The sequence below is a fragment of the Ornithodoros turicata genome, chromosome 1 (assembly GCF_037126465.1).
Source record: "Ornithodoros turicata isolate Travis chromosome 1, ASM3712646v1, whole genome shotgun sequence".
Lineage (NCBI taxonomy): Eukaryota > Metazoa > Arthropoda > Arachnida > Ixodida > Argasidae > Ornithodoros > Ornithodoros turicata.
Window position 1 is genome coordinate 12,533,094 of NC_088201.1, and position 27,925 is coordinate 12,561,018.

The window sequence follows — 27,925 nt, forward strand, 5'->3', positions numbered from 1 at the left end:
TTCTGCCCCTGTACCAAACGAGGCATCACAGGGACAGAACAAAAAGCGAAGGAATGAAACAAAATTAGATAAAGATGGAAATAGGAAGGGAGAGAGGACAGTGGAAAGCTCCAACTCGTCGCACACGGATGGTATCGGCCGAAGATAGCCAACAACTTCCTTGCTGGTCGCCAAACCACCATCCAAAGACCAAGATAGCCCAGCGTGCGTGCGTGGCCTTGCCGCACCCCGCAGATATTTTCATTGAGCCGCAAGTTCTCGAGAGTTGCTATTGTGAAAATGGCCTCGGAGCCAGGATATGAAACCGTAGAAGCCCAGACAAACGCCCACCGTCGCCAGCAGAAACGTGCAGCTGATACATGTCGGCGGTTACAGACAACAGTTTCAACAGCAACGTTGAAGAATAAAAAGAAAAAGCGCGAGTGAAGCAGCATATGAAATGAAATAGTAACGTCGACGGCGATGTCACAGGATGTCATCGATCAACATCAAGTTTCAACCTCAAATTCTATCAAACGTCGATACGGGTGTTGTATCTGCTGGATGTAGGGTCGAATCCAAAGAAAAAGGAGGAGGAGGAGGGGGGGGGGGCATGTAGTTGGCTAGCAAGTACTGTAACTGTTACAGCTTTCGGGAGGACCTCGATATTTCCGGTTCCGAAATCCCCGAAGGAAAATCGAACACGACGTCACTATTTAACCACTCACATCCACGAGTTTTCGATGTCTGTCCAAATCGTTTTAGCGAACGAAAGCCACATTTTAGCGGCCGCTATAGGCTTAGCAGGGCGGACACGACGGAACAGTACGTTGGTTAGTTTATTATTAGGTTAGTCCAAGTTCGGTGTTTACGTTTTTATGTCCAGGTTAGTCTAATTCGCTGTTGGCAGTTTCCCGCGCGCCACGGTGCATTTGATAGACAGCTAACATCTATTTACAGTAGTTCATTTTGCAACGGAGATCTCGATCACTTTATTTCGAGGTAGAGCCCAGCTTTCGGCCTGTTACATTTTTCGTACACAGGGCACGGAACCAGCAAAATGTGACCCCTTTGACGTCGTTGCTGTGTGTTGTACAGGCCCCGTAATAATCCTTTTCTTTTTATTTATTTCTTAATTTTATTTATTTATTTATTTCTGGAATAGCAAGCCGACGTCCCGTTTTGCTGACCTTTCTTCCCTTTTCGTCTAATAAATATATCCCCCCATAATAATTGATTCCAGTTAATTAAAATAAACGAAGTTTTAAGGTATTACTCCAAAATGATCAAAGCTTCTGAGATCAACAGGAGGGAAATGCTTTTTTTTTTTCTGTACACAGGACAGGACGACTGCACTGCATACATTTTAGAGCAGAAACTTCACTTCCAATATGTCAGGATAACTTTGAAAAGAAGAGGATTGAAAATCGATGCCCGACCAATAAACCGACACAGGGAAGAAACTGAGTGTTTCCGCAAGTTGGCTACATCCGTGAGACAGAGAACCTCGTCAGGGCCGGCGAGAGAAATTACGGGCCCCGGGGATGGGTCATATGGCCGGGGCCCCTCCTCACGTCTCGATAACACCGTCCAAGTATTTCTTCTTTATATGATGACGACAGGCCTTGGGTTCCGCGGGCCCCTGAACTAGCCCGGGCCCCGGGGCGCCATCCCGGGCTGCCCCACCCTCTCGCCGAGCCTGTACCTCGTAACATTGTCGGAACCATTGAACTCGCATTAACAACTGATCATTCTGTTCTATTACTCTCAAAGGCCCTGGGGAGGGCTTTGCATGGGAAGAGCTGTGTTATGCAACCAGCCAATGACATATGAACGATGTACATAGTGCATCACGAGAACAGAGAGACACATCTCCATATTTTTCTTTTTTATACCAACCTACCAACCAACAGAGAGAAAACGCAGGCGTGGTCAGCACACGTAAAAATAATCAATACGTCGTCCAAACAACGAAACGAAAACACGAGGCAAACCAGAATAATCCCTCTTGGAAGCTCTTCAAGTTCATGTAGACGCTATGGGTGCAACAGAATTTAAGCATACTCCAGTTGGGGACGAGCAAGTGTGGTGCAAGCGAGGTGTTTAACATGAGCAAATTTAGTATAATTTTATAATTAGTTTAGTATACGTTTATAGTATAATCGAGCAAGAGTGTTTAATATGAATATGTTCTGTTTCAAATACCCGTGAGTGAACCAGGAAAGATTGTTTCGAAAGTTCATGCCTTTGCCTACTGTACCAACCAGTTATTCACAAACACACGCCCACGACATTTCCGCCCGAGTCCGACTGTGGAGGCCGGCACAATCGGAGAACGGCGTCCATGTCGTGGACACTTCCCAAACAAAGAATGAAAGTGACAAGAAAGAAAACAAAAAGGATCGGACACTTGGATTTTGGAGAGATAGCGGCTACCGACACCTTGAACAGTCAACGTATGGGTGTTCTTAGGCGACAAAAAAAAAAAAAAAAAAAAAGTAATACGTTATACGGCGCCTAGGATAGTAAATACAAACGACACACGATTCGTCGAGGCTATCGTTCCTAAACATTCCTAAAGCGTGAACGAAAGGAATTTTTCGAATGATGGTGGTCACACTATAGCAAGCGACCAGTCAGCAATTAACCACTCACGTATAATCATGCATTTATTACACATCGCACGTAAGCTTCTGGAAGAGGGGAGTGTTATGAAACCCTGCAGATTTCCTGCTACTGACCCATGGTCCAGCCAGTTTGGATATCTGCGTAGGAACTGACATTTCATGACGACTGGAAGAATCTGGAGTCGTGTATTTAAGTAAAGGGGTCTGCGTGATGCCATGCCTATCAAAAATGACGGAATTTGGCAGAAATGCCCGCATGTAAGCAGTGTCCGCAGTTGGCATAAGTATAATAAATACCGTATTACGTGAAGTGTACGGGGAAGACCGCTGTGAAAATACCTTGCCTCAGTTGCGCTGTCCGTGAAAAACAAATTCGGGCCCTCCGTACTGGCTCGCGCATGTGCATCCCATCTATGTTACACGCTATACTTGTCCACTGGGAAGTTTGAAAATACGTATTTGAAATGTGCTATGACACGATGTTTGCTAACTTAGCATAGTGCTCCGAAGTCAACACAAACCTTTCATGGATGCGCCTGACACAGCTTGTGAACGTTGCGCATGAATGTTGACAGAAGCAGTACACAGCCCCTATGCACAACAAGCTTAACTCTGAGGTAAAAATAAGAGCAAAAAGTTGACATCGGCTAGACTACAGCACAACATTATAAGGAGAGACATTACGTTTACAAATAACATTCACATTTGACGATGGAAACAGCGAATTGTTTTCGCATTAGTCGTCTGCTACAGCTTCGCCGCTTTTTGTTAGGCTTAGAGGTGGAAAATCGGTTATTGCCTCACCTTCAGACAACTCCAATTCCAACTCTGCGAGCTTCTCCTTTACGTCAGGAGGCAGGCTTGCAATGTCGATGTCTTGCGCCATTTCCGTAACCCGAAGTATCTCACTAGTCCCAAGAACAACAAGAACCGGACAGTTTAACCGTGCGGAGCTTCATAGGCACACCGCTGCCATGGCTGGGATAATAGCTCACTCCTAAAACAACTCTCTTTTCCTTCAACTTCTACCAACTAAGCGCAAGATATAAGTTGCTCCTATATACCTTGAGCCACATTTCTACTTCAACAATCCACAACACTGAACAAGCACCATCATAGCATCCAGGCAGACACTTCTTTCCAACATATACAGCCGACCATTTGCTGCAAAACCGATCCACGGCGCGGCACAAATTCTTCCAGCGTTGAGCGAAATGCGTTCGCTGCCACCAGCGTCAGGCGGCGCCACTACACAGACCAACATCAACAACAGCAAAGAGCCAGCTCAAAGCACACAAACGAAAGGCGTGTTCTGCACAGTTCTTCATTGTCGTGCTGTACGGTTTATATTCAACAGTTCCGATATTTACGTGACAAAGCACTGCGGGCCAACATCTGCAATTTATTTTCATTTCCATTCGATTACCAAAAACAGAAATGTGTTCAGACCAGTAATCTGCCCAAAAATCGACCTGTAGGGGGGTATATGGGGGGTAGAGATGGTCGTATGGACACATGTGTGTGGGTATATGCACCATAATGCATTGGTAGCTGAGCTGGATTGGGCAATCTCAAAAAATGTAATGGGGGAGGATCCCTGGTTCAGACACCGAACCTAACCCCCCCCCCCCCCCCAACTGTTACAAAACATTTCCTCGAATGCATAGGAATAAATAGGTTTATTATCGTGATATTAAATTTTTTGATATTGCACAAGAAAGTAAATACCCAGCATTCACAAGAGCCAGAAACCAGAGTAGACCAAAGAAACTTGATTACAACCTTCAAAACAAACAAGCCAAACTATTATGTTGAGCCATGTACTTACAAGGCCATTATTACGTACAAAACAAACACACACAAAAAGATGCTCATGAAACGAAGTGTTCGAAAACAGGTATTGAAACTGAAACTATGGCAGTCTATTATTCGTACACACTTTCGCAGTCACACGTGCATATGGGGGCGAAGACGGACACAATCGGTGGGAAGATTAAAAAGAACCCTTTTCCCATAATCAAGTTTAGTAAGTTCCAGAGGGGTGGTTAGCGTTAGTATTACAACAATCTGGGGCTAAGGGGCCGGTCTCGTTCAGCAGGATAGGATGCAGAAAACTTTTCTACCTCTGCTTGAGGACACGTACAAAGCGAGACCTATGTGCCCATTCCCTCAAGGTAGAATGTAGAATGTCATCCCAGAACTGCCAAAACCTCCACTACTTTTTCCAAGCCTCTTGCGTTTCAATATGCCACATTAAACAGGAAAAAGACATAAACAAAGGGCAAAACAGCGAAATAATGGCCACAGCGTGAAAATAGTTATGACGTCATAATCTGTCCTGTATCAGTATTCAGTAAGCGATAACGGACATACCGAGCATACCAACTATTAAGTGTCAAATTTGTATGTATCGGTTTTTACTAGGGATTAGTTATGTTTTTATTGCAAAAATAGCACAGTACAAACTCAAGGTTGAAATGCAGAGCCACCACCACAATCGAAATCCGCCCACTTTTCATGCTGGAGCCTGGTTGCAAAGAGGCCCATTAGGGGGCACCACACTCCATCCATCCACCATCCATTCAGAGCATGGATTGGCTTGGATAGTAGGTAGGGTCCTCGAGCTCTGATAAAATGGATGCTCTTATATTTGGTCGTTGAGGAGGAAAATTTTAACACTTATCCCCTTTGCTCTCCCTCTGTTACTCTCTTCCATCTTTCATTCCAGGCTCGCTCGTCTGGGTTCCGGTCTTGTGGCTTTCCGGGCTTCCGGTGGTTGTGGCTATTGTGTCATTCCATTTGGTTTTGCCATTTTTGCTGATAAGTTCATAGGTCGTCAATGGTTTTACTACCTAACAAACTATGAGGATGAACTTATTCAACGCCCTTTCGCTCGAAAACGACAGGGAGGACTCTTTACTTGGCTCCGAGTTTCAGGTAATGTACTGCAAGACCTGACCTCACGAACGAGATGCTTTGAATGCTGTCTTCGCAGCTGCCTCGTGAAAGTTCATCATTGTTCAGAGCATATAGCATAAATACGACTATATCCACACTAACGCCAGTATTGTAAGGTTTAAACACATTTAAGATCAATTGTGTGCTTCAACGTCATAATATATAATTTTGTGTCCCAACCATATTTGGCTTTGAGCTTGTGGTGGGCATATTTCAGGAGCGGAGTGACGGGTCGTTGAAGAATGTCATGTCGATAAGCCCGAAAAAACACACGAACAGCATAGGACGAGCTCAAGCTGGGCTCGTCCTATGCTGTTCGTGTCGTTTTGCTCGCTTATCGACATGTCGTCTTACCAACTAGCCCACCTGTCCACATTAAGTTCGTTGAAGAATGGCGCATTTTTTCTTCCCTTTGTCTATTTTGGATAGTCATCAGGTACAACACGACTGATTTGGTAGACGTTTGTGGTACAACGCGGAAGTGTTGTATTGCCAACTCATCTTTGTGTATTCTGTCTGCAGATATTCAATGACCACGTCGAGCTCAGCGACCGAATTCGAAAAACTTTATACTATGGCAAACTTCCTAACACTGACCGCCCGTCTCTGGCCCTAACTGGTATGTATGTTGACCTTTATACGAACTACTGCAGGTACCCACTTTAACGAACTAACCAGTCTACTGATAATCTTTCACTCCAAAACATTAGTGACATACCCAAATCAACCCAGGGGGAATGTTCCTTCTAGCTCCTAGTTGTAAATTGTAGCCGTTGTAAATGCCCTGTGCAAAAATTAGAACCCAAATATGCAACGTGTGATTGACTAAATCTTTCATCCCAGGGTTCCGGAGCGAACCAAAAACCTGAACCGACAACAAAAAAAAAACGTTATTTTGGGGCGAAACGAAACGAAAACCGAAACAAAATTTTATGCTTCTGAGGGAACTGAAAATATGTTTTCGGTTCAAATGGAAAATTGAACTATTTTGCCCTTAAGGGTACGTAACGCAAGACCTCGAAGTGCACAATACATGGCATCCATCGGTGTTTGAGTAGGAATCTCCAGAAACCTCACGTTACAAGAATGTGCCAGAGCATAAGACGGGCTCCTTGTTTTTGTCTCTAAGTCACATGGTAGGACATTCTAACCTCTCTTTATTTCTCGCTCTGTTGGGAAGAATAAGGGGATTATTTTCGCTGCAATTAATTCTCCTTACCATGTGAAACTGAACCGGTTTCGAACCGTTATTTTTTTTACTCTGGAGCCGAACTGAACCATTTTCTTTGAAACTAGACGAAAACTGGAACGATAACCCTTTCGGTTCGACACCCTGTTTCCCCCAGTCAAATTCTAAGCCCGTGAAGGAAGAGAACAAATCTCTCGACTCATCTACATGAACAGCCCGTACCATTTTAATTGCCAACGGAAAAATATTGTGCACATCTGCGTATGACAGTACAGTATATAATTTGTAACTTTACAGGGATTTCTGTGGAAATGTTCTCCAAAGTGCTGCCAAATGATGGACTGAAAGTGCTTGACATGCACTATGCAGCGTCTGTAGCAAGGTACTGGATGTCACATTTTTGTGAATGGAGTTTGAAGAAAAACTTATCTAGAATGACTGTTCATGTTTCCCAGGTTTTGTTTTCAAACAGCTAATATGTGGCAGACCAAATTCACTGTGAAAGATGAAAGTCACTGAGAAGGTTAGCCAGCTGTAGGCGTTAATTTCTTAGGCAACTTGAGGCCTTGTATGTGGTTGTCCCTTCTATGTTGTTCCAGCCTCAGAACATCAGTTATCTCATGTTCAAATTCACTGTGTTTTGTTGAATGTATAGAAGGCATGCAAACTGGCAGCGAAGGTCCTCTGAAATTTGGAGATTGCAGTGTGGGTAAATGATCCATGTCTGATGCTTGTTAGGCGTGCCTGCATCACTCCGTGCTCAATGATGTTAGCTATGGTGTATCTGGACCAGTTGCGACACAAGAACCCGCAGTACCTGACTATGGTGTCTTCCTGTGACCTTTTTCTGGTGTCTATGGTGAGCCTTTCCTCTGCTCTCTGTGTGTAAGCTTCGGTGGTATACTATAATTGAACGGCGCCATGCAAACCTTGCTGCATGTTGTCCAAGACATAGCGACAAACTTCTGCAGGAAATGAAGCATCTTTAAAGCTTTTGTGTGTGCGTGCTTTTCCTTCTCAGCTGTCACAGTTACTTGCAGCTTCCACTATATAAGAGTTTATGCGCATGTAAATTGTTTAGGCTTACGTTTATGCTACGTAACACAATGTTCAAGGCGGCATGTGAGACAATTCACTATTGTCACTATTAGACACTATTCATGAGTTGAAGGGCTCTCTGCAATGGTGCCCTCCAGAGATTATTTTTTTCATTTTGTCCTAAGTTAATTGCCCAATTCCTCGTACTTGGAGATTGCCGAGCTTTGCAATTTAATATTTATGTACCGTATCAATTCTATTGAGTATAGTGTCTTTTGACAGAAGCGCTGCTACCACATAGTTTCGCCATTTGACAGATGTTGATAAGTGATCGTGGGGCATCTATAAACGTGGCGTCACAAAACACAGGGCCTAAAATGGTTAAAACTGCTGAAAACCCCAGTGCAGTTTTTTTTTTTTTTTTAACAATTTTAATGCGCAACCAAACACCCCGATTTTTAACCTTGTTCTAAAATGGTTGCCATGCTTTACTTCCTTCCTTGTGCTGTCCCTGACTTAAGTAAAGGATCCTGACATAAACCCACTTCCTGTTTTGTAGATGGTTGCCTCAAAGTTCCTTTATGACGATGGAGAAGAGGATGAAGTGTTCAATGATGAATGGGCAGCCTCAGCTAATATGGAGTTGAAGGACTTGAACCAACTTGAACGGGAATTCCTTGCTGCATTGGTACGCACAGATTATTGTCCATCTGCCTGATACTTTGTGCAGTTAGGAAATTGTGAACGTTTATAGTAGAGTAGGAATTACTTGATACCCTAGTGAAGCTTGGCTATTTTCATTACTGGGATATGTAACAAGAAACAATCTGGTGCAAAACCACATGCGTAGAATGCACTGCCATTTAATTTATAGTGCCATTGACAGCCATTATGCCAAATGTTGTTACAATCACGGTGTATAATTCATTGCAATTTTTTTGTCTGAGCACCCCTCTATCAAAATGCAGGTTGTGCTGTTCATAGCTGTATTATGCACCAATGGAATGTTACGTTTATATTGATGTTATGGATGCACAGGAAAGTTGTGTGAGAAAATGAAACAAATTGTGGGAGATGGACTGTCTTTATTGACTGTCTCCAAAACTATGAGGTTTTGTAGATAAATTTTGTAAACTAGTGTAATATGAATATGTTCTGTTAGTTGCAACCAAATGTAACTAGTTTCATCAGAGGACCAGGCTACAACGGGCTTTTGTAGGCTGCCATATTGCAGTGTGTATTTCCTCAAGCATACTGCTGCAATTTTCGATTTGCAGGACTGGAATCTGTATGTAAAACCAATGACCTTTTCAAGGGTGCTGGAGAACGCTGAAAATCGGTAAGTGAGAGTAGTGTATTGAATGGAACCTCTGAACAGGGAAAAAATTTGTCGCCACAGGATAGCCCATTTGGAATCCCGGAGACGAGGATGGTCAACATACACAGACATATGCGTTTTAAGTAAAGGAGCAGCACTCTACCGATGTTGGTTGTTGGTCTTTGACGGAGTCATCAAGGTATGCTTGGTGCCTTACATGCTTGAGCTCAAATGTGATTGGAAGTCTTGCACGAATGTTGAGACTTTGTCAAGCAAAAATTTCATAATTCCCAGAAACTAGGTTTTACTAAGGATTCATCCGCAGTTTCCAAAATGTAATTTTAGCGACAATTTGTAAAAGAGGTGTGGCAGCACGTGCTGACCATGGGGTTGGAGTCGAGGTGTGTGAAATATACATAGGGAAAAAGAGAGAGATCAACATCTGGGTGTAGGAGTTAGTGGTATTTTAATCCTGTGCGGTGAGAAGCAAGAGCCAGTAGGATCCAGTACCGATGTGCTACCGTGCATATCTCATCTCCGTGAAGCACACAGTATTATACACTCATTCTTTAGTAGATGATCCGTGAAAGCAGCCCCCATATAGGAATGGCAAAAAAAAAAGTTATCTAGGTGGTCAGCCATTCTAATCACCGTGTCTGAAGGAATTTTAAAATGCATTCTGGAAACTGTCAAAAAATCACTTTGCAACATTTGTTGTGCAGGTAATTGCTGTGTCTTCTGTAGCCTACATCGCGGCGGCCCTGACCATCTTCGGTTCAGCAGTTGTGGTCGACAGGTTGGTGGGGGTGAGTCACCGTCTGGCGGCCCAAACGTGGGATGTGAAGCTTCCAGCTTCAACCTTCTCTGGACCGATTCAAGCCAATACCACCTGCCACGGAATCGTATCGTCGTTTGCCACTCAGCCAGTACCAGACGACAGTCTGCCAGACTCCCGTGATCCTCTGGTTGTCCCTCTACCCCCAGCACTGACGGCAACCTGCATCTTCCCGAATGTGCACACAATCTCGAATGGAAACATTGGCACCTTGGGATTTCATGCTGGAGGTGCACTGAAGCATAGGTGGATGCGAAACTGTGTAGGGAATGTGCTAGATGGGGGAGGTCAGAATGCCATTTACAATCCGCTCATTTCTGGATGTGCTGGTGTTGTGGCTACTTCGTAAGAAGTCGCTACCGCAAAACATTTTTACAACATTCGTGCCTAATTACTCCAATCAGGAACTCTACAGTACTATGTACTCAATAGATACCACAGATTGGCATAAACTTGGGATTTTGCATATTATCTACATACTTGTGGTGTAAGATAAGGGAAAGAAAATTTCCTTCATCTGTTCATATGTAAATAAACTTTGCATACATCACAACTGAATTCTGGTTGGTTTATGTGTGTCTGATCTGTGCACTGTTACAATTGAAAATGAGGTCGATGGAATGTAAAGAATGATATGTGTATGTGGATGATGGTGTGTGTAGTTTGTTGTATGTGAACATAGCACAGCAACTCTCCAACTACAAGCTTTTTTTCTAATATGAGTGAACAACAGATTTCACTATACATGTGGACAGTACTGTGATTTGTAATGTTTTCCACATTGTCTTATGTACTGAGCCTGGACACCTTCGTGTATGAGTTCTCAGAATGGAGGAATGTAAAACTACTCTGAAAGTAATTTTGAAACTTAAAATGAAATTTGATAAATGGGTACTAGAGATACACAGTTGTGGAAGCATGAATTATGCAGTAGTTTTTGAGATACCAGACACTGGATAGCAGTGCTCAGAATATGCACCAATCAAGCATTCAATTGCCTACAATATCACATGGCGATGCCAACTATGGTACTTTCTCTTCAAATTGGTAGCTTTTATTGAGCGATCACACTTATTCGTATTGACAGTTTTCTACCAGTACTGTAGGCAAATCACATAACACCTATACGAATCACAAAGTTTGTGACACTAATATATAAGGTGTTGTTTTATTCTTTAGATTTGTTTATAAAAAGTTAAGAGCAGTATAGATACCATTTTTGTAGGTCGGTTATAGAGTCAGGTGGACATTCTCTCACTATGTGCGCGACTGCTTATGAGTAGGGTCTGACTTTTTCGGGTTAAACCTGATTTCTCCCCCGAATTATAACCATGCTTGATGTTGTATCATGTATCACAACCACGATTTAGTAGCAATCTGTTCCGACGTCTAATGAAAATATTATCTGAGTGCAAAAGGAAGCTATGCGAAGCATATTTAGTGTTACACTATGTAGCATTTGTTACACCCATGTTTGACGGATATGTGCACCTCTAACTACGGGCTGCTTGCTGGACAGAAAGAAGAGTAACCAGATTGTGTCAATACACCCGATTTCACCCCGAATTTCAGATGTCAAAATAGCACCCGATCCCCCCTCCGCCTGAATCCGGGAAAGACATTTAATCCGAAATACTACTACTTATGACTAAAATTCGTTAGCTCTTTAATTAGGGGCTTTTATAATTGGGTGTTTACGTCGCGAGACAACTGAGATCATGAGCGACGCCACAGCGGTCGGTCTGTGGATTGCTAATTAGGGGCTTTTGGGAGTGAGATACAGAATAAGAGACAATCCTCATTGAAAGAATGCTTTTTTTTAAATAAACAGCAGTGAAACGAGCATGTGCGTTGAAATATCGATAGTCCAATTTTGGTATCGAAATGAGCCACAACCATGAAATCTGCACCTCAACCTCCAATGCAAAAGCAGCACCTATGCTGCTCCCATAGCCTTCATAAAAAAGCACGCTGTACACGGTTCATGCACACATTGTACTACATGCCAGAGTATTAAGCAAAATATTTTTGTAAATATCATAGTTGGCGAGACACAAACCCTTGCACGAACTTCGGCATTGAACTCCGAAGTCAAACGAGCTAAAGCCCCGGCCATTTCTATTCGTTCTGATAAGCACGACCTCTTCCGCAGCCACCTCACATTTGGAGATGCCTGCTGTGCTGATTTTCTATGCATCTATTCCTCCCTTTGCTGTGAATGCAGATTCACATCAATTATCCAGCATAACTTGCGATGAAGTGTCACATCCCCTTTAATGTTTTTTTGCAATCATTGATGTTCAGTAACAACTGGCCACAGGAAGACAATGAAATGTGGCTGTGGCGATCAATAGGACTTGAAAGTTGGGTCAATCCCACTACAGTTCTTCGAATCAACCAGGACAGCCAGCCAATGGTCAAGGAGGATTGCCATCTCAAAGCAACATATCATTGTCACTCATGTAAATGTTTGTTAACCTAAATGGGGGAAAACATGATTTAAAAGTGGACATTCCCACAATGTGTTAGTGGCATATTGGAAAGTGCTTCTCGAAAGCCAAATTCAAGCGTACTGCAACCAATACTTCCCAGAATGATGATGTTGCATATGACATTGGCCAGCTGTAAGATCAACTTTAAAAGCATGAGCCTTGCTTCCATGGAAATCGCCTTCAATGGTTGCATACGTACTGGTTGACAAAAGCACTTGCGCGAAGCTCCAGGCATTGTTCCAGCAGTTTGGGAGACTGCAAGCACCGATGAAACATTGCTTGGGGGTTTGCCTTCATAATCGAGCAACACCAATGTCCATTGGCACCATGTGCACAACACAACAAGTGCTCATATTGTCCTCAATTGTCATGCAAGCACATAACTGACAAGTGCATGTCTAAGATTTTATTAAAACAGCACAGAAACACATGCACATTGGTCCCAGATTTTTTTGAAGCAATGTTACCAAAACATTCTAAAAAGCTACGAAATAATTTATAGTTTTCACTCAAGTGATGTTTAAACATTGTTTCCGACCTGGTTTGGTGCAACCATGCTTCACAGAAGATGATGGCATCATTTCAGGGCTGAAGACTGAAGCCTACAGTCTTCCTTCCAAACTGGTTTCTGTTGCTCTAGATAGCGCACACAACTAGCCATCCCACTAAGGTATGCAAAGGTTTCAACACAAAGTACATGCTGAGGACAATCACAGCTATGTACATACCTGACACCTAAGTACACCAGGTTAAAATATTGGTTATTACAACCTGACTTTACAAATAGTGTTACAAAGGAAATATTCCCCAACTTAAAAGATGCCCAGTTGCAAAAATGTCACTCGTACTAAACTCTGTCCTTATTTTACACGCCAAAGCATGTCCAAGAGCTCAGCATTTAACACTGAACTTGCATAAAATATTCACATACCTTCAGCACCGCAGTTAAGTGCGATAGCCCTCGGACTCCAAATAGCGAACAATAAAACAGACACGTCGATGCCACAATGTACAGCAAAAACTTTTAGAAACTAGCACCTAGTGCTGTCCAGGATGCATACACTAATTAACAGTCTCGAATGCCATCTTCCACACCTATATCCCTGCTATGCCTTGCAAGACAGAAACAGCCACTGCACAGTTGCTTCAGTGAGCAGAATTTAGATTTGATACACTGAAATGAGAGCATTTGCTAAAAGCCTATATGCTTCAAGATTATAGCTGCATGAAGTTACCTGTGGTGTAGTGCTTACGATCTTGCACTAAGCCCTCTGCAGATTTTACAGGCCAGCCTTCATTCATTCCCCTTTTTCAGAGACCATAAAGGGTCGAGCTGACTGAGGGGGTCACTGGGGTCTGGTTTTTTCTGCGAAAGCAACCCAGGGGCATTGAAGCTCTCCTTTGTTATCTTCTGCTTTGTGCCTGTGCTCATGACTGGGTCTAGTGTGAAGCTAGCTGGATCCAACAGACTGGTAACTGCAAATGAAGCTGGCACTGTTGTTTCTCTAGCTGGTAGGTCAGCTGATGGTTCTCCGACTTTGTCGTGAACGGGAGATTCGTAAGGTAGTGTCGGTGTACTACTGACAAGGTTTGAACTATCAGCATCTTCCACCTTCCCACCTTCTGTAGGCTTGCACGGCGAGATATTGCTGTCCTGGGCCGCATCTTTCACGTCCTCCAGCGCTCTATCATTTGTAGGCTTCACTGCACATTCACTTGAGTCTGGAGTTTTTGAAGGTGGCACATCTGAGCTAGAAAGGCTTATGTTAGCCAGTCCTTTCTGTATGCAGGAAAGGCCGCCAGTGCCAAGAATGAAATCCTCTGAAGGGTGACGGACATGTGAAGGTGTAACGGCGTGAGGCTTGTCACCAAAGCTTGCTTTGTTCGTAAGAATTCCCCCTACAAAAATGAAGTGTAGTGTTCAAGGCTTATTAGACCCTGCTTACTTTATCTTCACAGTTGGTTGTACAGGTTACTGGTAAGCATTTGAACTGCTTTACAGCACAAGCATGTGCAATGTCACTTTTATCAAATATGTGGACTATCTCAGGCTTTATCATAAAGTACTCCAATTAAGCCACAAATATTAGCACCCAGAATTCATTAAATTTAGTGCCAAGAATATGCCCCCGGTGCCCGATTTGTGAAAAATTGAGGCGACAAAATTAAAGGGTTTTACAGTATGGTAGTCCGTTACAAGTTCACCATAACATATTTTGACAGACGTATTCTCACCATACTGAGTATTATGATCAAGCATGACTGCATGAGCAGAAGAAATGGCACCCACAAGCTTGTCACTTGGATATCGCTTAACTTCACTATTTAACTACTTCAAATTCATTTTTAACAAACTTACTTTTAATAAGAAGATCTTGAGCATGATAGAGTACAATGTCGTAACAGAACTGGAAATGCTCTTTTTCTTGAAAGATGAATTTTCGGTGTTGCACAAGCTTCACTGCAGTTCCTAAAATGTCTAAGAGCCCATTACCAGCAGCCATCTCCTTTATAGCCGCCGATACAAGGCAGAAGATACCGCTTCTACCCACTCCAGCCCTTAAAAAAAAACATTCCGATTAAAGAAAAGGAGAAGACACCAAGCCAAAACAATGACGTACAGGCAATGCAGAACAATGGGCCTTGCCAAGTTACGTTGCATCTTGTGGAAGGAGTGTACTTCAGATACAAACTGCAACAGCTGAGCTGGACTAGCAGATGCCCCACCACTGCATTGCAACATATAATGAGCTCCACTCCCACGCGAGGCTAAATCGAGTATACTAGCACTTGCATGACATACAGGAATCCACCTCCATAAATAATTCAGACTACTGTACCTGAGGGGCCAGTCCAGAAGCTGGAGATGGACTATAACTCTCGATGCCTTGGTCGTCTACAAAAGGAAGTCAATGTTGAAAAAAATAAAAGTGAGTGCACTTAAGCTAGCAGGAATGTATTTACCTCATTATTCGCCACATTAATCATTCTTTCAATATAAAACTGTTTCTCTTTTGCTGACTGAAGTGTTACTGATAGCGCTCCATATTGAACTTGTTGGCCTTTTTCCATTGGCCAATAGATGTGGCTCTTCAGCTGCAACATAAATAGAGGGGGTACTGCAATTTTCGAGTAAAGAACATATCTAGACACCAAGGGTGCCTAACCGGCTGGAGAAGGGATGCTCGTACAACTGACTACGGCGGCTTACTTCAAAGCAATTCTGCAAACAAACTATGAGCTCGGCCTGCTGTTCCCAGATCATTGCCCAAAAGTCTGAATATGTTGAAGGGATAGGAGCCTGTGTCACAATATAGTTGGGACAGTGAAGGGTGAGCCCCTGGAATACGAAATATTATTCTTTGTCAAGACAAAGTACACGTGTAAAAGAAGTTCTTAACGAGTGAAATAAAACCTTTATGTGCGAGGCATTGATATAGTCATTCCTCTGTGAAGTCATTTCAACTCGATTGTGGTCATCTGAAAGAGGAAGAACAAGTATTACTGATCCTGGCTTACTATACAGTAGCGTAATGAACACCAAATTCCTCAGAAAGACGCATATTTTATGCTTACACGGCATCACGTCTGGAATGCGGTTCTTCATCGGGTAGCACCGTGCAACTGATATGGACAATTTTCTTGACTCTCGGTCTTGAGCATCTAAATATTCCTAAAAGGAAGAAACCTTTGATTTGTAACTGCAACTCCATGCAGGTACACGAAAGACTGCATTCAAAGTCACTCCACTAACCTTCCACCTTTGCTCCAGTAGCGTAGGCCCATTTAGTGACTTCTTTGTCAAACCTTCTACAAACTTTTCAAAGCGTTCAACCTCTGCAATAAATTTATCGAGAGCCACAGGATCTGAGAGAGGGTCTTTCGGTTGTGGTCGGTGTTCCAACTCTTCTGCCTTTTTGAGCTGTTCTTTCAGGTCATCACTTGTAAGCACCTGTACAGAAAAGGCGCACATTTAACACCAATGCAGCTATGAATAGGAAAGGTAAGCAGGACAGAGCCTCAGATGTAACTGTCATAACAGGCAAACATGAAGACAGCCAACCACAGTGATTTGTCTGAATACAGATATTATACAGGGTGTTTCAAAAAACGTGTCATTCGGACTTTATAAAAAAACGGGGTGACGGAAAAATACGGGGTAAACGGCATTTGTGTGGCAAGTGAATTTGCCACCTTGCAAAAATATTTTCATTTCATTTTAATGAAAATAAATTGAATTTCTTTAATTGAACTCCAAAATTTCCCAAGTCAACCTCACGTTTTGTTTACAGAATTAGAGAGCCCGTAGCGAACTTAGTCAGATCCACCAAGAAATTAACTTGATATTGCAAATGGAACTGCCCCAAAAAAGTCCCGAAATTGAGGCTTCAGAGTTTCGGATATTCAACAGCGCATCAAATCAGTCGCAAAGACATGCGGAGAGCAGGACATAATCCTGCCCCCATGAAGCTAGAACAATTTATCGCCGAATCTGCGTGTAGCCTAAGACGCCCCGATAACAATGCGGGTGACATTCCACCATACGTTGATAAGTGGCAAACAAAAATGATTCCGCCTCTTTTTTCACGCCCTCTTTTTTTTTCGACCTTCTATCTTTCATGTGGGCAGGAGCATGTCCTGCTCTCCGCGCATCTTTGCGACTGATTTGGTGCGCCGTTGAATACCCGAAACTTTGAAGCCTCAATTTCGGGACTTATTTTGAGCAGTTCTATTTGCAATATTGAGCGGATTTCTTGGTGGATCTGACTAAGTTCGCTACGGGCTCTCCAATTCCGTAAAAAAAACGTTAGGTTGACTTGGGAAATTTTGGAGTTCAATTAAAGAAATTCAATTTCTTTTAATTAAAATCAAATGAAAATATTTTTGCAAGGTGGCAAATTCAGTTGCCACACAAATGCCGTTTATCCCGTATTTTTCCGTCGCGCCGTTTTTTTATAAAGTCCGAATGACGCGTTTTTTTGAAACACCCTGTATATACAGTATACAATATGTGTTATATGCAAGTGTACTGTTCAGTAATATAGAGGTGACCATGTCAGTGCAACTACCTTGGGCTGCAGAAGAGGAACCTTGACATCTCCATTCTGTGGAGTGTCTGGTGTTGTAGACAATAAGTCCTTGCTAGATGCCCCTATGTCCATATGTGTGGGACTCTGTGCTGCAATGGGCTGCAGTTGAGACACGGTATGTGGCTTTGGAATTTCAGAAAGCGGAGTCTGTGGTGCTGAAACAACAGGTGATGGAACTGGAGCCTCTGCTGACTCTGGTGTGGGGGTCTGGTATCCATACTGCTGGTAAGAGCACGCGTAACCATAGGCTGATTGGACTGCATCTGAATACTGTTGCTGCTGTTGTTGCTGAGGCCATGTCGTGGTAGGGTAAGACTGAGTCATCTGACTCCCACCATTTTGCCCTCCTGTGACAGATTCAGATGCTGGTGTCATGCCATAGTACTGATAGTAAGGAGAATAGCTCGACTGAGACGCAGGGATTGCAGGCATATCTCCCGATGCAGGCTGCTGGTACGATCCATGCTGCTGCGGCGCTGCAATTCCATATTGGTTCGTACTGCACTGAGCGTAAGAGGCAGGGGTCTGGATAGTAGAGGCAGCCGGTAATTGACCATAGCCAGGTCCATAACCCGGGCCATAAAAATTAGGCATAGACTGCCCCTGCGGTAAGCTAGAATTGCTCGAAGGAGGCTGCATGAAAGCAGTCAGGGACGGTGCTTTTGGCTGCTGTGGACTTGACAAGCTCTGACTGAAAGCATACGTGTTGCTAGTATAAGCGTTATAATTTGATACGGTTGAAGGTGGCTTCTCAAAACCGACCGTGCTGCCGGGAATCATGCTGCTCGTACGAAAAGTGTAAGTCGGAGTGGAGGCCGGATAGGCTGCTGCACTATACGTAGATGGTGGGACATACTCTGTGTGACTGTAGTATGGACCACTCGTGCCATACTTCTGTTGTGGCAATGGAGGAACAGAAGTCGGTACATGTGTAGATCCTGTGCTGTATGCACCAGGTGAGGTGAATGCCGGCCCATAGGATACCGCAGGTGCCAGGGAAGAGACAGCTGGCATTTGTACAGAATAGCCAGGGGGCTGTGAAGGCATCTCATACATTGCAGTGTTGTTGGATTGAGGTCCATAGACTTTTGAAATGGAGTACTGAGATGAGGGGACGTAGCTTCCCGGAGTAGATGTTGTCAAGCAGCGAGAAGAAGGTGGAGCGTGCTCTGGTCCCGTAGGCATTTTCTCAGACCCCAGAGGGGTTGGCCGCACCCCCATAGCCAACGACTCAGAATTATCCATGCCGTCCATACGGAACTTGTCGGCGCAGGGATCAAGCGCAGTGTGTTGAGGCACGCCGAGTGACATGTATGAGCTGGTGGGGTAGTATCCCGAAGCTGGAGGCATTCCTGCACTAGCAGCCGCTCCTCTGGAAGTCATGTATGGTAGATAGTCCTTCAACTTTGGCGTTGCAGAGGGTGTAAATCCTGGTAGGCTTCCAGACAGCATCTTCTCTGCTGCAGGGAATACGTGAAACATGCAAGCATGATTGTATGCATGAAGAACCGCGCAAATAAGTGCAAACCCTTAAGGTTAGCAAAATCTTCGTCACCTGATTACACATGCGTGTCATATATGCCAACACAATCTTGAAACACTTTTCAAGCACATACCTTTCCTTGCTTGAGCTTCCAAGAGCAAAGTTCGTTCTTCGTCCTGAACTTGGGTGACACTTTTTAATCTTGTCAGCAGCTTTTTAACGTTTCCTTGCAGTTTCTTGTAGAATTCTGTACCCTTCTGAGTTTTTAATACCAAGTCTTCATAAACTTGAAACGACGTTATTAACGAGTTGATCATGGCCTCTCGCCTACACAATCCAGATTAAAAGACATTTGGGACCCTTCCGTTACTTGAAGCAAAAGTTGAATATACCTTTTGAGAACTTCGGAGGCAGCTTTACGCGTTTCTCCAAATCGTGCGTTTGCTTGAGTCAGCGCCCTCAAAATGTTGTCTTGTGCCATTAGATTTTGGTCAATTAGAGACACATCTTGGTCATGTTTCTTTAGTTCATTGGCAAAGAAAACCTGTAACATATTTATGAGTTAGGCACACACACAGGACTTAGCCCCTCGCAGGAAAAGCTACAGCCACCTCCAGAGCACTTTCAACCAGTACTGTTCAAACAAATAGTGTCTACAGTAAAGATTCCTACCTGGATGTCTTCGGACTTATTTCGAGTGACAATCTGTTTGGTGATGTCATCCTTCTGCAACGCGTCACGTAGCCTAGCATCCAGCATCTTCCGCTGCTCCTTCATCTCGTCAACTTTGTCGAGCAAGTGCGTAAGCTCCTTCACCACTGCTTCATTGTTTGGTACTAAAGCACAATTTCATCAATTACAAGGTTGCCCCTTTGGGCAAAATGGATAACCACTGAACTCACCATCCATCAGTGACATGGATGGCAACGCCTTCTCTAGCTCGTCAAGAGGCCCCGATAGCAGCTTTAAGTGTGCTGTGCGTGCAGTCAGTGCCTTCTGAAGGTTGGAGTTAGAGTCGGCAGCACGGAGGTGCGCCTCTTGGTACTTGGCAAATTCTGCGGAGAGCTCCGTGACCAAGTTGGATGGTGCACGCTTGCCTAATGCAGCAGAATGGGCGGCCTCTTTCCCCCTTTCTTCTTTCAAGCACTGCTCTATCAGCTTCAGATCTTTGTCTACATCGTTGTAGATTTCATTTAATCCTGAGGAGGGGGAAATAATAAAACACATTTATTCACACACTAAACACACCATCAATTTGGGTGCCCAAGTGTTGCTACTTTCTTTTCCCTCAAGTAATTCATGTATACCGCAACCCTAGTCACGTGGCAGCACGTGCGAGTGAAGAGAAATCCAGGCACCATGCACGTTTATGAGGAGGTGGAGGGATATTCCAGCCAACCAATGACAAAAAAATACTGAATATGAGGAGACGGGTGCGTAATTTCAAGGAGCTTTTCAACAGCACTGACATACACTGTGACCGACCAAACTTGAGTACACTACTCAAGACTTATGATGGCAGAAAAGAGATTGAGAGTTACGTAGCTACGAAAACTTGCACTATAATTCCCAGGTTTCTACATTTGCCAAAACATACGCCAGACACTGGCCGAATAGGTTTCTTGAAGTTTCGTGCACATTTTTCTCCAACTCCACACTTTCTGTGCCTGACAACATTCTGAAAATGCCATTGTCTGTCAGTAGGAACTTTCTTGCACAAAACCAACTGTGGCACGCACACACATATGCACAAACATGCATACACATTAACACTCATATGTGCACGCACACATAAACAAGCAAATCCTGCGATTTTCATTCTAGTCCTGAAGGGACTAGTAAGCCCTTCACAACAGTGCAACAGCCACCCATACTGCTTCAGAAGCGACTGGGAAAGCAATTTTAAACACGCAACGGTCACCAGGCACCTTGCATAAACCTATCGGAATCTGTGAGGCGCTCGACGCAGAAGCGAGGAGTCACATGGGCACTCCCCGTCATTTCCGCATCAAATTACTAGTGACTTATTTCAGCTGCACTTTTCACAACGGAACACAGTAGCTCTCCTCATTCCTTCCTCCACTGGGACATGAGACTTTGAAATACATAAAACCCAAAATTTGTGTTCTATGTTCTACTAATGATTGGTTATACGGTATACCCCTTATGGTTCATCACTGACTACAACATGTACAATAACTCTACAGCAGCAGCATAGCGACGCACCCTGTATAGAGCATACCCAATAAATTTGACTCCACAAATAAATGGAAGGAGACTGAATCAGTTTGAACGAATGTGAGAATTCTGGAACTTTATGCACCCTGTCATCTGGGCAGGAGAAGAGCACTGCCTAACGATTTTAAAAGTCAAAACAAAAACAAAAATCTTACCTTGGATGGTTAACACCAAGTCACTAGCAGCCGTAGGCCGAACGCTCAAGGCTGCGCAACATTTGATCAATTCCTGCGGTATTGACTTCATGTCCATGGTAATGACACTCCGATCGAGGTTCAGTGACGACATAAATGCGCTAAGAAGAAAAAGAGAAGAAGTCAAGACATTTTAAACCCAACAGTGCTTTAGGTGCTTACCTTAGCTCTTCGTCCTTGTTCTCAATACGAGCCGTGACAGAGCGTAACAGTTGAGCCTTTTCTTCGCTGTAAAATTACGGTGTAAACTCAGCTCATTTCACGCAATAATGCAACGAACAAGCTCCCCATACATCAAACACACAGTACACGCATACCTGTAAATAGATGATGCCTCATGCGCCTCCATTGGCACGAGCCGGGCAAAAATATCCGGGCCACATATTTCGGGGTCTGTTGGGCTAAAAGCAATCCCCTTCACGAGTGTGGCGCCTTTGATTTCAGGCAGGTTCTCCACAGCAGGAACTTTGTCGTGGTAAACAAAATCGTTCTCTCTCTTGGCAGCATTGAACCTGATGATAATGAAGCACTTCCAAATTGAAATATGTGTGACAAGTTAGAACATCAGAAGATAACATCTCGTAAATCACTCAAGGAACGTACTTGCCGCCGATCACATCCATAGCAAAAGAGAGTGTTTCTCCGAGGTCATCCCTATCTAGACCCTGCAGAGCAAATTTGAAGTAAAATGCCGGAGCATCTGCAAACCCTCTGAGTCCTGCCCAAAGTTTCCCACTGCAACGCACTGTTTACCTTTGAGATGGAGATAGCCTCGTTGAGCTTATCTAGTGCTAGCTGATACCATGCCTGTCGATCACCGATCTTCTGGGATTCTTCAGCCTGGTTGCCCATGTGAAGGCAGGAAACACTTCCATAGTATGCCATTTTGAATTCTAGAAACTTCTTCCAGCCCTACATTATGAGTAGTACAGATAAATATAAACGCAAGAACTTGTAACACCCGCTGCACAATAAATCGCACAAATAAAGGTTGTAGAGGGAGGCGCTTGCTTGATATAGAAGAGAAAAAGTCGTATTAGAATTCTACCACAACGAGTGCTAGCTAAACGTTCTTTTCTTGTTTTGAAGTCAAATTTTGTACAGCTCAAAAATCTAGACTATTTTTTTATCTGCCACCATGCCTTCCTCTTGTTAAAAACAATAGGCACACGTATGTCATATATCAGTAGTGTAGAAATATCCGAAGATCAGGTAGGTGCTCGGAGTTGAAGTCAAAGCAACAATAAAAAGTCAGCTGTAGCGAGACATTAAATGTACCTTGAACAATTTGGATCCAACAATGTCGTGGATGCAACCAGCCTCCATACTATTGCTTCCAGAGACCAACACTGCAACAGCTGCTTTATAGAACTCCACAACTTGAGCAGCCACTTTAGCTGTGATGGAAGACTTCCTCCCATCTAGCATAGACTTTTCTAGAATGCACTCTTGAGCTTGGGCCTGTCATGTGACAAATGCAAACATGGCATTACAGTTCAAAATGTGACCTATAATTGATCCAATGAAATGTATACTGTTTCAGACCCGCAGCAATTATTGTATATGTTTGATATTATCAGGCACACAGACACTGAAAGTAACATTCTCTACGGATAGAACTGCAAAAAAGCAGGCGTGCTGGAGGTGATGAACATCCATGCTTAAAACCCCGAGAATGAGGAAAACAGAGAAATTCTTTATACACTCCTCGTGTTCATCTCTTTTTCATCATTCTCAGAGTTTGGAGGATTGGTTGTTGACATCCTTGTTATTTGTACTTGGATTAATTACGGAAAAATCCAGAGAGGTATCGTTGTAGTGGATAAGGCAATTAAACATACAAGGACATTCGAAATATGGCAGTCGTCGAAAAAAACCTCAGAACAATTACTTCCTATCATGTTCACCTACAAGGACAAACACAACACAAGCCACACAACGCCCAGGTGCATACTTCAATATATTGATGGCAGTTGAGGAAAAGGCACCAGCAATGGGATTCAAGCCCACAACCTTCGATTGCCGGTCAGAGGTGCTACCAATTACACCATGCTAGCAACCTTCTCTTCAACGTACAGAAAGGGACAAAAGTTTGCAGAACATGGCACTCGCATACTCCTTTATTGGAGAATGCTCCGTAAACTTTTGTATCAGGCCACGCTAGGAAACACGGGGACACGGAATTACCCTCAACTAGGGTTGCCACCAGGCCGGTATTATACCGGCACGGCCGGTTATTTGCTTCCTCTGCCGGTTGCCGGTAGGAAGATGATACCGGCAGCCTTTTGCCAGTATTTGTGGCTCCTCATAAGGGATTTTACGGGGTTTTTCCTTCAACATTCCACTACAGCTTGAATAAATCTGGAGCACAGACGAAACTCCGCAGTCACCAGTCGTTTTCTTAGTTATACATTATTATTATTCATTGTTATTCATTACGTCTTGTGTTCGGAGGGTACAAGAGCAGTGGTTGTGCAAAGCTGTTCGTGGTTGTGTCGAGCCAGCTAGAACATTCCTCACCCACTTTCCCTTTCCCACGAGCCTTTCCTCCTTTCCCTCTATTCCACCTCCTCTCCCTCAGCCGGTATTTTTCACTCCGAAAGGTGGCAACCCTACCCTCAACACATTCTCTCTTACACTGGCACCAGTCACTCCCGCATTCACACAGACAAACACTCTTGTGGAAGGTGGCATCTTTTTCATGTAACATTGTAGTGAATGAGGCAATTAAGCATACAAGGACAAACACAATGCAAGCCTCACAATGCCCAGCATGGGACACACACTCACTCCCATCACACCCTCTCCTACATGTCCTCTCATACACACGTGCATCCAACATGAGTACAAGGCAGCGCCATCTGGTGAACATGGCACTGGGTGGTGTGAAGCTTGTGTTGTGTTTGTCCTTGTATGTTTAATTGCCTCATCTGGTACAACGTTGCATGAAAAAGATGCCACCTGCCATGACTGCCTTCATTTGTGTGAATGTGGGAATGGCTGGCAATAATGTAAGAATGAATGTGTTGAGTGTGAGAGCACGTCCCTGTGTTTCCTAGCATGGCTTGGTATGTTGAAGAGAGGGTAGCTAGCATGGTGTAACTGGTGGCATCTCTGACTGGGAATCAGAGCGTGTGGCACCGAATTCCACTGCACGTGCCTCTACTTCAACTGCCATCAATCGATCAAAGAGATGTTTTTCAACAGCGAGCAGCAGCTCAGCGAAGTGGGCACAGACACTCAAAAACCAGCAAATTTTTTTCTGGTTCGCGAGTCCCTGTGTCCACTTCGTTTTTGTGTGTGTCGTCCTGGTTTTCATCACACTCAAGGAAATGTTGTCCGTTTCACCAGTTGTGTTATGAAGCAACTCACATCAATTTACATGCAGACTCGCAAGTAACTGTCTTTTGTACCATGCTGCAGCATTTGCCTGCATACGATCGTCTTTTCAAGTTGCATGGAATTCGCCCAAGATTTTCACCTTGGGTTGGGATAATGCACTTATCAGCCAGTTACTACGATGCATATTCATATGAGATGGATACTTAGAAAACAAATTTGTTATGGGGGGGGGGGGGGGGGGATAAGATCTTTGTGGGGCCCTGTGTGGGCGCTTATTGTGTAACATTCCAGGGCTATTTTTCTGAACATTCACATTCAGTTTGCACCACAAAATTTCACTAGCCTTAGCATTAACACAAGGACAAGGATCGATATTTTTCACGCCCCATTCTAATAATAGAAAATGCATACTGACAATGTCTAGATCTATCACATTCCCATCTTTCACAACACCACTCCACAGAAACATGAACATCGGCTAGCTAGTACAGAAAAGATAACACGGACAACAACCACTCTTCAGTCTTAGTAGCGTGTGTCACCTTTCACATGTTCCCTAACACATGTCATACCACTGGTAGAAAATCACACGCCACTGCATGGATACAATTCACATCATAACGCCATGAACATACACAGAAAGCTTCAAAACTTACAAGGAACACATCTACAAAGAAGGACAGCAGGTCATGAGACATGTCGCTGCCCTTGGGTTGAGGAAAGGCATCACGAACTTGTTGCAAGGCCCATGCCGCACACTGGAAGTGTGTGCACGCAATCTTCATGCCCTGAAACAGTTCGAAACGATACAGCATTTCCAAACCACGTCTGTACACACCATACGAGGCCAAGCAAAAAATACCTCCGAGTTGTTACGATTTTCCATAGCGCCGAGCTTCGAGTGCAATGCTCCAATGTTGTAGAGTATGCTTGCTTGTTCGTATTTGATGTCAATGATGTTGAAGACCATACCCGAATAGATATCAGTCCTAAAATTGCAATTCGTGCTCATATTGGAAGAAATTCTAACAACACGCTAAAATTTTGTTTCCATTCCACATTACTCACTGTTAATTCCACTTATTTTAGGATGTCGGATAAGTTTACAAGGTGCTTTTCTCCTGGCCACTGACCACGTCAAATACATTCCATTTGCTATGCATGCACTAACGAGACACATGTCATCGAAAGAATTACGAAAACTGTAATCAGGGCCAGTCGGAAAGCAGCTGGATTAAACAAGCATGTACAACAACCAAACAAGAATTAATCTCTCTTGTGTGGGTGTTGTAAGCACTTTCATTATGCAACACATATGAAGGAATTATGGAGGGCAAAGTGCACAGAAGAGATGCCAAAACATAGTCTATATGTACCACATGAAAGGCACACAAGCAGGACCCTCATCTGTCATAGGAAACCTGCTTTGAAGGCAGAGTAGCTGGGAATAGTAACGCTTCAAGACACTGCATCCTGTAAAGTCTCTTGGTACCTTGCAGGCTGCCTGGAAATCGAAGTCAAGGAGTGCATTAATAGCATGACACACAGCTACATGGGTAAAAGTCCTTTTTTAGAAGCCTTACCATACGGAGGTTTTGCAACTCTTCAATTTCATTATTGTAAGCGTCAGGGTCTTCATGGTAATGTTCAGCTATATACTGCGAGGAAATTAGATTATATTAAGCAAAAGCACACAGAAATGCAAGTATAAAATACAGCAATGATTCAGACAGAAATTAACTGAAGTAGTATGCAAAGCATCATAACATTTCAGTGGAAATTATGTCCACTGTTTTCCTCGTAGGACTAACAATTGTTCTGTGAATCAGTTTTATTTATAACACAATTTAGTATATGTGCACGTTGTGACTTGTGGTCAGAAGATCGCGACACATACAGACGAGATTGTGCGAGCTACGAGCTTTGTACAAAACGCACAGAAACGTCATTCTATTTTCTTCTTAAAGGATATTCCGCATGAAATGGTACATCCATACAATACATACAACATGTACAAAGAAATGAAGAAACAACGGGTACTTTGGGGTATCATAATGCACTATTTTTTGTTTTGCGGAAAGTAAACAATTCACTAAAAATCACTACAGCGCGTCATCCACTACGAAGCCACAGCGTTGAAACAAACGTATTTGGGGTATTTTGAGTATGTTCGACCAACGTAATCAGATTTCGTTAACATGACATCACCCCAAAGGGGAGGACAGCTCCCACCATGTCCACACGTCGCTCAACTGCTGATCTTAAGTGACGCACTTCTATCGCAATAACCTGCCTGCATAGACAAAAAAGAAACCCACCTTCTTAAGCGTTGGTCCGAATACAGTATGTGTCGGGCTAATTTTTAATTCGCAGGATAACATCGGCAAACGGGGAGCCGATTCCATTTTGGCGATGTGACCGTGACGTCATTTGTAAACAAAGCTGCACCCTACCGGGAAATTCTGACGGCGATCAGAGCGCGCCATTTTTCAATTCCAAAATTCCGGAAAAAAATCTTAGCATTAGTTAAAACTAGTGGTATGAACCTGTCTTTTGTCTTGGAGCGTAGCGTAGCACATATTTTTATAACTGAACTCGAGAAATCACGATAAATGGCACCATGAGGGCTCGTGATGAAAAAGGGTACTCTTGCTCTTGTCTATGGCAAATTCAGTAACTAATGATAATTCGTGGCTTTGACAACTGTGATCAAAATCAGTAATGCATGCACCATACCGTGGCGGATTTAAGGAGGGACGGTTGCTGGGGCGACGGTCGCCTGGCTACAACGCTTCGAAAAAGAACCCCACCCCTTTCACCCCCTTACAAAAAAAAAAAAAAAAAAGGATGGGGGTCTGGGTCCGCCCCTGGCACCATCCACCGCTTCCGGGACATTTCAACAAACGTTCTTTCATGAAAAGAAGGACATTTCTATTGCACGAGTCCCTGGTTTGTAACTGTTACGGATCTCTTCAGTGCAGGTCTTACAAAGCAAAAACTGTTCCAGTTTTCTCATCTCATATGTGATGTACTTCAGAATCCACAGTTTTGACAAGCCAATTGTTTTGTTCACTAAAAGTTGACTGACGCATCTGCGTTCGTTGCACAAGGTAAGCACCACGAATGTAGAAGGATAGCTGTG

General features: G+C 43.6%; 3 protein-coding genes across 8 annotated transcripts in view; 1 reads left to right on the forward strand and 2 right to left on the reverse strand.

The window, feature by feature from the left end:
* The window catches only part of LOC135377499 (disco-interacting protein 2-like), a 123,800-nt gene extending 119,994 nt beyond the window's left edge, over window positions 1-3,806 (reverse strand). For 2 of the 4 annotated variants that reach the window (XM_064609952.1, XM_064609947.1), the window contains exon 1: window positions 3,411-3,806. In XM_064609952.1, the coding sequence (XP_064466022.1) occupies window positions 3,411-3,492 (82 nt within the window). In that variant the 5' untranslated portion in view covers window positions 3,493-3,806. Of the gene's footprint in view, window positions 1-3,127; window positions 3,150-3,410 lie in introns of those variants that run through there. The other 2 variants (XM_064609948.1, XM_064609951.1) reach the window with 2 other exon arrangements.
* A 1,460-nt stretch (window positions 3,807-5,266) lies between these two features.
* LOC135377500 (protein CNPPD1-like) lies at window positions 5,267-10,502 on the forward strand. Of its 2 annotated transcripts, none has more exons than XM_064609953.1 (8): window positions 5,267-5,543; window positions 6,087-6,183; window positions 7,051-7,135; window positions 7,492-7,612; window positions 8,351-8,479; window positions 9,069-9,130; window positions 9,191-9,308; window positions 9,832-10,502. In XM_064609953.1, exons 1-8 carry the CDS (start codon window positions 5,469-5,471, stop codon window positions 10,291-10,293), a joined length of 1,149 nt encoding a protein of 382 aa, XP_064466023.1. In that variant the 5' UTR covers window positions 5,267-5,468; the 3' UTR covers window positions 10,294-10,502. The 2 variants fall into 2 exon arrangements, with proteins under 2 accessions (XP_064466023.1, XP_064466024.1); XM_064609954.1 differs by lacking the exon at window positions 5,267-5,543 and adding an exon at window positions 5,913-6,000.
* A 2,325-nt stretch (window positions 10,503-12,827) lies between these two features.
* LOC135377498 (tyrosine-protein phosphatase non-receptor type 23-like) lies at window positions 12,828-27,202 on the reverse strand. Of its 2 annotated transcripts, XR_010418118.1 has the most exons (26): window positions 27,102-27,202; window positions 26,367-26,441; window positions 26,160-26,287; window positions 25,646-25,772; window positions 25,440-25,571; window positions 22,720-22,902; window positions 22,195-22,353; window positions 22,045-22,106; window positions 21,759-21,953; window positions 21,604-21,669; window positions 21,403-21,542; window positions 19,912-20,208; window positions 19,682-19,845; window positions 19,402-19,553; window positions 19,143-19,336; window positions 17,506-18,986; window positions 16,191-16,388; window positions 16,013-16,109; window positions 15,852-15,916; window positions 15,648-15,776; window positions 15,401-15,532; window positions 15,277-15,332; window positions 15,058-15,165; window positions 14,796-14,995; window positions 13,672-14,335; window positions 12,828-13,610 (listed from the first exon to the last, which is right to left on the reverse strand). XR_010418118.1 is itself a non-coding variant. In XM_064609944.1 (25 exons), the coding sequence occupies exons 1-25, from the start codon at window positions 27,186-27,188 to the stop codon at window positions 13,731-13,733; spliced, it is 5,232 nt and encodes a 1,743-aa protein (XP_064466014.1). In that variant the 5' UTR covers window positions 27,189-27,202; the 3' UTR covers window positions 12,828-13,730. The 2 variants fall into 2 exon arrangements, 1 of the variants encoding a protein (XP_064466014.1); XM_064609944.1 differs by having other exon boundaries at window positions 12,828-14,335.
* Window positions 27,203-27,925: the final 723 nt, after the last annotated feature.